The sequence below is a fragment of the Sprattus sprattus genome (genome assembly GCF_963457725.1).
Source record: "Sprattus sprattus genome assembly, chromosome: 15".
In the NCBI taxonomy this organism is placed as follows: domain Eukaryota; kingdom Metazoa; phylum Chordata; class Actinopteri; order Clupeiformes; family Clupeidae; genus Sprattus; species Sprattus sprattus.
In genome coordinates this window covers 31,430,696-31,440,790 of record NC_137913.1, presented here as the reverse complement: position 1 = coordinate 31,440,790, position 10,095 = coordinate 31,430,696, and the positions used below count along the sequence as shown (strand labels likewise).

The 10,095-nt window shown below is 41.4% G+C and overlaps 2 protein-coding genes across 3 annotated transcripts in view; both read right to left on the bottom strand.

The window, feature by feature from the left end:
- The window catches only part of cltcl1 (clathrin, heavy chain-like 1), a 69,658-nt gene extending 64,724 nt beyond the window's left edge, over positions 1-4,934 (bottom strand). For both annotated transcript variants that reach the window (XM_080852863.1, XM_080852864.1), the window contains exon 1: positions 4,654-4,934. In XM_080852863.1, coding sequence (XP_080708989.1) covers positions 4,654-4,695 — 42 coding nt within the window. In that variant the 5' untranslated portion in view covers positions 4,696-4,934. The remainder of the gene's footprint in view (positions 1-4,653) is intronic.
- Positions 4,935-5,615: 681 nt separating this feature from the next.
- Positions 5,616-10,095, bottom strand: part of LOC308376385 (uncharacterized protein) — a gene marked incomplete at both ends in the record, with an annotated part of 11,418 nt that continues 6,938 nt past the window's right edge. Inside the window, one exon of the mRNA XM_080852677.1 lies at positions 5,616-5,732. Within this exon, the coding sequence (XP_080708803.1) occupies positions 5,616-5,732 (117 nt within the window). The remainder of the gene's footprint in view (positions 5,733-10,095) is intronic.

The following is a 10,095-nucleotide window of genomic DNA, read 5'->3' as shown; positions in this document are numbered from 1 at the left end:
CAAGCGGGCAACACAGAGATAGTGTGGGTAGGGATGTGTTGGCTCAGATTTGAGGTATATGTGCTACAGGGAGTTTTATGTAGCTATAAGTCTTTTATTTAACAACATCATTGGGAATTTAATTATCCCTGTACATCCTTACTATCATCATTGTTTTAAGTATTTGATGTCTATTTGTTTACACAGAGAGAGCATGTGAAAGCAAGGACCTGCAATAATAGCACCCCCAAAAAACAAAAAGCTGTAGATGTATATTTTTGTCATCATTTCATAACTAATCATTCATTTCCTAAACATAACAACAAATAATCATCGGACATTATTGTTTAAATACAAAAAAATCCATTTAAATCTTAACATTTCCTTCAAACGTAAACTATTTGATTGAAATCATAGCATAACTGTCCATCTATAAATGGGAGCTTTAATGTGTGACTGGGTTGGGGTAATGAGAGCTGGTTACTGATTAAACAAGGGAGAGGAGGCGGTGTGTGCTGCTCTGGATTATTAATCCATTTAGCTGGACTTCCTCTTCCTGCTCCTGATGAGCCAGGATTGGGTTAGCACAGGCTGCATAGCCTCATCTGTTTCATGTGTCGTCCACAGCCGGCAGCTACACACACCCCAGACACAGAGTGAGCATCTGCCCTGGCCACACTGAACATCTACACACACACACACACACACACACACACACACACACACACACACACACGCACACACACACACACACACACACACACACACACACACACACACACACACACACAGACACACACACACACACAGACACACACACACACACAAATACACACGCACATACACACACACACACACACACACAAATACACACGCACATACACACACACACAGCAAATAGTCTGCGTTCAGACAGAGCTATGTAAATCCTTGGCCAGGCCTGCATGCAGAAGTGTGCATTAGGCTTTGCACTCCCCCCCCCCCCCCCACTGGGCCAGTTATCCAGAGAGGGTGTGCGGATGCGGGATGGGGATATTTAGGAACGAACAGAGAAAGTCAGCACAATAATGCACTCATGCTAATTAACTATTGTTATGAAGCACATAGGGGGATATGAGGGATTAGTGTGGAAGTATACCTTAATCTGGGATAGAGTATTGCACTACACAAACACACACTAATGCTCTCTCTTTTAATCTCTCTCTCTGACACACACACTTGCTCCCTCTCTCGCTCTCACTTTCTCTCTGAAACACACACACACACACACACACACGTATATATGTATATATATAGGGGGGAGAGAGTGCGTCAGAGAGAGAGATATTAAAAGATATTAAAAGAGACCATACACACACACATCGCGCACACTTATGCTCTCTTCTAATATATCTCTCTCTGACACACACTCTCTCTCTCTCTCTTTGTCTCTCTCCCTCTCTCACACACACACACTCTTACACACACACACACACACACACACACACACACACACACACACACACACACACACACACACACACACACACACACACACACACACACACACACACACACACACACACACACACACACACCATGAGTTAAACTATGAAGTTAAGAAAGACAGAAAGAAAGAAATAGAAAGAGAGATGAATGAAAGAGAGCAAAGAAACCCAGGGCCCAGAGTCCTTGCTCCTCCTCTGCAGACCCTTCTGAGGCGTACCCCTCTGAGACGGGCACGAGGCCCCTGGAACACACCCCTCGGACCTGTCAGACCCGCCCACCCAAACACACTCTACACAGGAATACACACATACCGCACACACACACACACACACACACACACACACATTACCCACCCACCCCAAATAGACAAAAATAAACCGGTAACTCTACTCCTCCCCATACAAACACACACCTCACGTTACATACTTCAGTGCTCTTCTCACATACAGATGAAGCCTCACACTAGACAACCCTCAGATGTGACACGCACCACATACACCACCCCTCCCCTCAAGAAATAAATAAATAAAACAACCCTCCCCGCCTGCACACTGTAAACACCGGTCACCCCCCAGTACAAACACACTTCACCCCTCACCTATCCCACCCTGTCAACCCTCATACATATATACATATACCCCTAACCCCTCACTGCAAACCAAGACAGCTCTACTAACTCATTAACATTATGTATTAAGTACTTAAAACCTGGTATTTAGTTTACCCAACTTAAAATGTATTAGTTTTCTGATCAAGTGAAGACGTTTTAATTGTATTGGAATGTATTTGTTTGAGTAAACATTGCCTGATAACTCAAATTTGTTTAGTATCTGACGTCATCAACGTCTTTGAGAACACCATTGCAAAGCTCTTGTGATGAGAGACAGAGACAGCAGACTTAAGGTAGAGAAGTCGTTTAGTAATCCAGAGGTTGGAAGGTTGCTAGTTCGATTCCCCACTCGTCCTAACCAAGCGTGTAAGTGTGAACCCCTGAACTGCTCCTGATCTATAAATGCAAAATTCCTTGTAAATCCCTTTGGATAAAAGCGTCTGCTAAATCACAGATGTAAATGTAATGGCAACACTGGAAAGGCGGTTGACCAAAGACAGTTCTCTCTACAGTAAGAGCTTGCGCAAGAAGTTGGAACATAAGGAAGATACCCTTTCAAAAACTTGTAAGGGCGTAATAGCTAGTTTGTGAAAGACCCAGAGAAACACAAATATCTGACGTGGCAAAATCCTGTACAATTTTGGAATAATATGAGTTCAAAGAACTCAAAAATTATGAAAATGATAACAAAATAAATCAGTATAGCCGATGTATAATTTTTAAGTTAAGTTTACTTAAAAATATATATATATATGTACTCAAATTGTATTATGTAATCGGTTTTGGTTACATCAAAAGTTTTAAGCACTCTGAACTTGTTCAGGTTTACAGTGCTGTACATGCTGTACATATTTTTGCCTGTATGTGGGGTGAGTGGTTTTATATGTATATAAAACCACTCACCCCACATACAGGCAAAAATATACCCAACTACCTCAACAAACACACACACCGACACACACTACCACCGGCCTCTGGTAAAAGATAGGCCAAATCATCTCTTTTTTCTTTTTCAAAAAAGCAGCTAGGACTACCCATTATGAAGTGCCCTTTTCTTCAAGTGTGTCTGGGTTTGGGGGTGTGTATATGTAAGATGAAGAGAAGGGGGGGGGGGGGGGGGGGGGGGGGTATTATTACAAAGTAATCATTTTGATTTCTATGAGTAATTTTACAAACGTATTTCTGCGTCTCTTCAACTGATTGGCCATTGAAGATTCTCAGCGTAGGGATTCACCAACACCACACACACACACACACACCTAAGCACTCATAAAACACAATACACACATGTGGAAGACACAGACACACTACAGATGGTCAAACTATTAAACTGCCACAGAGATAGAACATCTCTTTTCGACTTCTCTCTACAGAAAGACAAAAACATCAGCAGGGACAAACAGGCAGACGACAGGCACTAACAGGCAGCCAGGCGGACGGAGGCAGTCTGTCACGGTCAGACAGATCCTGCCAACGCTGACAAGAAAACAGAGCTGATGTGTGCTGCGCTGACTCAGAGCTCCAAGACCAGAGTGGGCCCTTACCCAACGATCACTCAGCCGGTTCTGCCAGGGCGCAACCGAACCTAACTTCACAGAGCCGTGCGCTCTACGGCTCAGCAAGATTAGAGAAGAAACGCCAGAGCATGAATCCCCATCCCTTCACCACCGCGTCGCCATAGCAACGAGCTACCTGGACTCAGGGAAGCCGTGGCCGGCAGAGTTTGTCGTCAGGCACGGGACACAGAGAATAACTCACTGCGCACTTTACTCATGACATCCAGCTAGCCAATACAGTCTTCCCCTGTGCCAACACTGAAATAACCCAACACGCTTAACGAAGGCATGGGGGTTTATTAAAGCCTAACTAATGTGTGTAATAGCCTACCCCAGACAATTGCCAATTACAGGGCTTACACAGATAGGGATGCTTGAATTTGGCTTTTCCATGAATCTCACCGACGCAGCACAAGATTAATATCTCCTGTCTGAGTAGACCTTTGAGTACAGTTAGATCGTCTACCTACGGGATGGCATGATGCGACATAAACTAAGACCAACTTGTTTACAAGACCGCGTATGTGCCATCAAACTCTTGGGCAGATAGTTCTGTCTGGGAGCTTCGGGCGCTGTCAGGAATGTTGTATTGTGGTTGGCAGGAGGGTCTGCCAGGTCCGTTTTGTCTGTTTTTCTTACTTGTGATGGCTAGTTAGCTCTGGGAAGTCTGACGCACACCCCTATACCTAACGTTACCACTTTGGAAAACACGTTTAACATTTCTCTGCCGGAATTTTGAAACCAAGTCGCAGCTTTCCGTGTTTTAATCAGCTTTGGCTGTCTGGGAGTGTAGACCCGGCTCCGTTGTCGCAATGCTATAACCTACAATTCAAGAACTGCTCCAATTTTACAAGTCATTCCCCAACCGGGCAGTGGCTAGGCCCGTGGCTATAAACAGCCCACAACGTACTGCGTTGTTGACAGCGCACCGGTGCCAAAGTGACGCAGAGAGACAGTATGCGGACTTATCGAGGTTTGCCAGACCGGGAAAGTAATCCGTGTCGATTTCAGGAGACTTACCTGCAGATGTTCCTGAAAACGTATGGGCAGAATCTGTGCCATCCTGCAGCACGTTGAGTCTCCGAAGCTGAGTGAAAGAAAGCGTTTCAGGGGAGGGGGACGCGAAAGGGAAGAATCGTCTACTTGTGCAGTATGAGAAAAAGACCCGTTAGAGGAAAGAAATTCAGGCGATCAATCAATAACTGTGACTGTGTCTCACTCCCCCTTCTCTCTCTCTATCGATCTCTTGGTCAGACCCGATCATCCCCCTTAAAACAACACCCACACAGAGACAGACACACACGCTCAAACACGCAGACACTTCCGCCTTGCGAAGTAGACCCCAACTAAACAACTTCGCAAACCTCTCCCACCCACCCAAGAAATGCAGTCTAGTCGGCTAAACGTGAAGTGGTCAAGCTGTTCAAACTATGATATGACGATCCGTGGACTACTTCTTGTTTGACGCTTGTTGAGTCAGAGATTAGGTAGGTTAAACCTCGGAGGTTCCCTGAAACACATTCAATGAGTTTTCACCGTTCGGCGGTTTTAACTCAGCTACAGTTCTGGACTGGGTCAACACAATTTTCATCGCAATTACAGCAAACAAATGTTTTTCTGGTTGCTGGCAATAAAGCAAAGCAATACATGTCCGTGCCCACTCTCAGTGCTGTATTTATTTAAAACGTTATCATCAGAGTAGGCTGTACACAAAAGAGAAAGTGTTCAATTCTTGTCAGGCACCATATCAACTTAAATGTGCAAATTACTAACTTACTACACAGATGGTTTATAGGAATGGGCTATGTGGTGTGTGAAAATGCCTGCTCTTCTATCAAGGTGTATGAGTGAGTGTGCACACATGTGTGTGTGTGCGTGTGTGTGTGTGTGTGTGTGTGTGTGTGTGCGTGTGTGTGTGTGTGTGTGTGTGTGTGTGTGTATGTGTGTGTGTGTGTCTGTGTGTGTCAGTGTGTGTATCTGTGCTATTGTCGGGCCACTTGTGTGAGGTAGGTAGTGTGCTTGGCCTGACTCTTGCTGTCAATCAGTAGCAGGGGGTTATTCTTATGATAAGAGATGATCTCCTGGAGGCTTGAGAAAACCTGAAAGAGAGAGAGAGACAGAAAGAGTGAGGGAGAGAGAGATGGAGACATACATAGTTTTACCTGTGATAAAGTATTTTCTAAGTATTTTCTGTATTTTTTTTTAATAAATCTCAATCTATTATATGCAAATACTATCTTTGGAATTGACAGAATCTATGAATCAGGTGTAAAGTATAGATGCTGGGCTAGACCAGAAAGGCAGTCCAACTCTCTCACCACCTAGGACTATGTGTTTCTACATATGTCTTCTTAATATTACTGAAATATACTTATTTAGTTAGAGCACTCATCTTTTGTCATCTTCATTCTTTGCACATGCAACATCTTTGTTTATATGTTCTTGTCCTTAAAAACGAATTCTAGTCTTTTATTGTTTTCCCTTCCCTCTTTTCTTATTACTCCAGCCCTTTCCTGTTGCTGTCTATCTTGATCCCTCCGCATGGCGCTATTTATGGCGCAATTTCCTTTAGCTGTCTGTCTGATGTATGACGCTGTCTCTTGTAAAAATTCATATACAAAAGTTGCTTTACTGTAATATAAGGAATGGTTGAATACAGTGTTGCCAAGGCTAGCTTTCTGAACAACGGAGTAATATAACGAGAATATTAAAGTAAAAATCACAATAATGTGAAGGTAAAAAAGAATACAGTTAATCAAATTATTATAATATGATATGAAATATTATATAATAATAATACCTTACAGTTTTTTACAATTGCTTAAACACATTCTTGAAACAGTCACTCATTTTCTCTAAACTCTAAACACAAAACCTCATCTTCAAGCACTATTTACAAAACCTCTGAATTCTCTTGCAAAATGAAACTTTCGCCTTAAAACAGTTTTACCTGTGCTCAAAATCAAACACTGCTGTCAAATCATAAACAAAGTGTTCAAAATTGTATACAATTTCAAGCAGTCAGTAAACAATACACCAAAAAATAGAAAACACACTGTTCAAAACATATAGTTCTCAGGGAGAAGTAAAAAACATTTTTACCTCAAAACAAATTTCATATTTATCTATCATTTACTTTTTATGTTCTCTCATAGTAGCTATACAAATGTATCAGAAATTACTACTTTGCTTCGCTCTAATTTGTGTTGGTTCTTTCTCCTACTTCCCCTATGTACTGTACCCTGCATCTCACTAATCGCAACTCACTCTTGTTCTTTGTTGATATGAACATGCAACCAGTCAAAATCTATTGAGCGATCAGAACTGTTACTGTACCAAATAGAAAGCACAATGTTCAGGGCCATACAACTTGTTTACGTACTGTCCTTATCAGTAGCGTGCGGTGAGCCAAAATTTCAGTGGGGCGTATGATACTTCCGTATGACCACACCCACATTTTTTTTTTTTAAAGTATGTTTTAGATACATTAAAACATGTTAACTAAACTAATTATGAATACGAATTAAGAGGCTATCCTAAAGTTACTGTGCGCGCTTTGAAAGTGTCAGCAGCAACAACGTCATATGTCGGGTTAACCAGCCTATGTGCGTGCAATGGAAACACCAACAAGTGCGTCGCAAATAGGCTAAATGAATGAACAGTAGAAATAAATCACTCATACCACTCACACCCGTGGTGGTCCATACATCCCCTTGTCCTGTACACACACTTGCTCGAAGAAGTAGACATGGAAAACAAAATAATGTGTTTCTCTTTGAGCAACCACATAGCCATTTCTTCCTGTCATACCACGCTCGGGAGAAAGTTCTGGTGTACGTTTTCCCCTTATCCTTCGTTTGTTGGGCAATTTTAATGTCCGGTCTTTCAGGCACAATTTTTTTTATGGCTAGCTTTTCTTCCAATTTTAACCTCTTACAGTATTTCTCTGTTCCTAAAACACATTTTTTCAAAGCATGCCTCGGTTTCTTTTAGCTCTAAACACAAATCCCAAAACCACTCACACAAAATGCAAAACCCTTTATAACTCCTGCAAAAGGCCACTTTGGTTTCAAAACACTATTATGTCACCTCAAAAGCGCATTTTGTTTTCAAACAACAAACACAGACCATTATTTGAGTAGACATTCTAAGCATTGATTGAACACTGATGTGCTCAATGGAAAACACTACTATGAATTGGGAAAACACTAGTATGAAGGCCTTATCAGGAGTATTATGCCTTTTCATCTCCAGTGTTACTGTACGCTTTCTCCTGTTGTAAAATATTGTAACTGTATAATGTTTTAACTCAAATATAAAACAACTCACAAACAGTTACGACTTACAGTAAAGATTTCTTTTTTTTTTTCAAAAGTGCTGTAGCCTTTACATCAGAGCAAACACAACCAAATGTGTAGATGATTTACACAGAACAAACAATAGGATATTGATACAGTCAACAAAAAAAGAAAGAAAAATGTAAAATAAAAAAGGACAAAAAAACTAGACCGCATCCTGTTCTTGCTCAAGAACAATATCGACAATTGTTGTGTTGTGAAACATCTGGAAATACAGTAACATTTGATTGGATTACAATACAGTACAGTAATGTTTCAGTGCTGATAGGACGTAATCAGTTGTGGAAACGTATATGACTTACTTGCACATAGTCGTATCATACTGTAATTGTTTGACTCTATCAGAGTTTCTGTCAAAAGGCACCCTGTACACCTGCTTCATTCTCGAGGTGTTCTGCCTAAGAACATGGTCCTATGTGGCTAGGCTCACTGTATTGATGTTTAGGAATATGTCTTGGTCATCAATGGTTGCACTTTGTATTTGTTTATAATTTTACAAATACAGTACAATGTAAAATATTCTAAATACAAGAATACTATACTCCTGATAAGGCATTCAAACTAGTGTTTTACGTACTGTCATAGTAGTGTTTCTTACCCATTCTCTCTTCTGAATGTCAGGAGAATCGGTGCAACTGAGAAGCGGCTTATGTTTGGTTGAACCCTCTGGCCAGCCTTACCAGCCTCCTGCATGGTCAAACCCATGTTGACCACATGTTTGAAAACATTGGCCTGCATCTCATCAGAGATACAGTAATGGCTCTCCGTCTTGCTCTTCCTCTTCATCATTTTCCTCCTCCTCTTACTCTCACTCCTCTGCCTCTCTGATCACCACTCACTTCAATGTTGCCATAAATTGTTCTCCAAACTAGGAGCTACAGTTTTGATTTCAAATTGCACAACAGCCTTGGAAATGGAAGTTTTGCCAATTGATTAGCAGTGTTTTCTGTTTGAACACAAGGAAGTTTTGGCATTGATGAAGTATGCAAAGTAGAGAGGATGGTGTTTAGTGTTTTGAAGAAAATGTGGTTAACAATTGAAAACTGTGTCTAAAGCAGAGAATTGTGTGTTGTGTTTAGAAGAAAGTGCGGTTAACAATTGAAATCTGTGTTTAAAGCAGAGAATTGTGCTTAAAGTTTAGCAGAATTGGTTTAGGGAGTTGGCACTTGGGTTTAGTGTTCAGAGAAACCGAGGCATGCTTTGAAAAAATGTGTTTTAGGAACAGAGAAATACTGTAAAAGGGTTTGTAATAAGAATCTCGACACTGCTCATTGTAGGTTCAACGCCACTCGCCCTTTTCTGCTTCTGATCTAAACACAAGAGATACAGTACTTGAGGCGAGAGCTACTGGCTGAGTAATTCGAGTTCAAACAAATATCAACGGAGTATGACCGATTGGGGGGACTACTTAGCGCCCAAATGAGCTCCTATTAGCGCTGCTTGTAATTCCGAATGAAGCCTGCAGGGTTATGCCGTAAACATACGGAGGAACGCGGGCAATGAGCTGCACTGCCCGACATAGTAAACTCAATTTGAATCGCCACCATCATCCAAAATGTGATGTCAACAGACCAAAAATAGTTGGAAAGCCTACATAAACTATACATAGTGAATGTGACGATCATATTATTTAAAATAGACTTAGAGCAATTATTTACTGAGGAACTATTTTTTGGGGAGCATGCTTTTGCAAGCTGGGCTCTGCCCGACCTGCCCATATGGACGGCACGCGCCTGGTCCTTATACAGCCTACAATGCACTGTAGGCCTTCTACAATATACACTACCACAGTAAAAGGGACACAAATCAAAGGGGTCAACGTGGTGTTGTCCTCCTCCCCTCACATTGTTTCTTCTATTCATTCTCAGACTTTCTCCTTCCCACCTTCAACAACCTGTTTGCTCCCTAAACTGGCTCATATTGGTTGTGTCACATCATTTGATACAAGTTAAATACATTTTGAGTGGTTGTGTTCAATCAATGACATGTGTTTTCTATTTGTATTAGATTGTTGCCACTTGTGTTTACCAGTATGGATGACATGTGAATTAGAGTGCAGAATGTGTTTTAAGACTGAGAATGTATTTAGAGTTTTGCTGAAAAG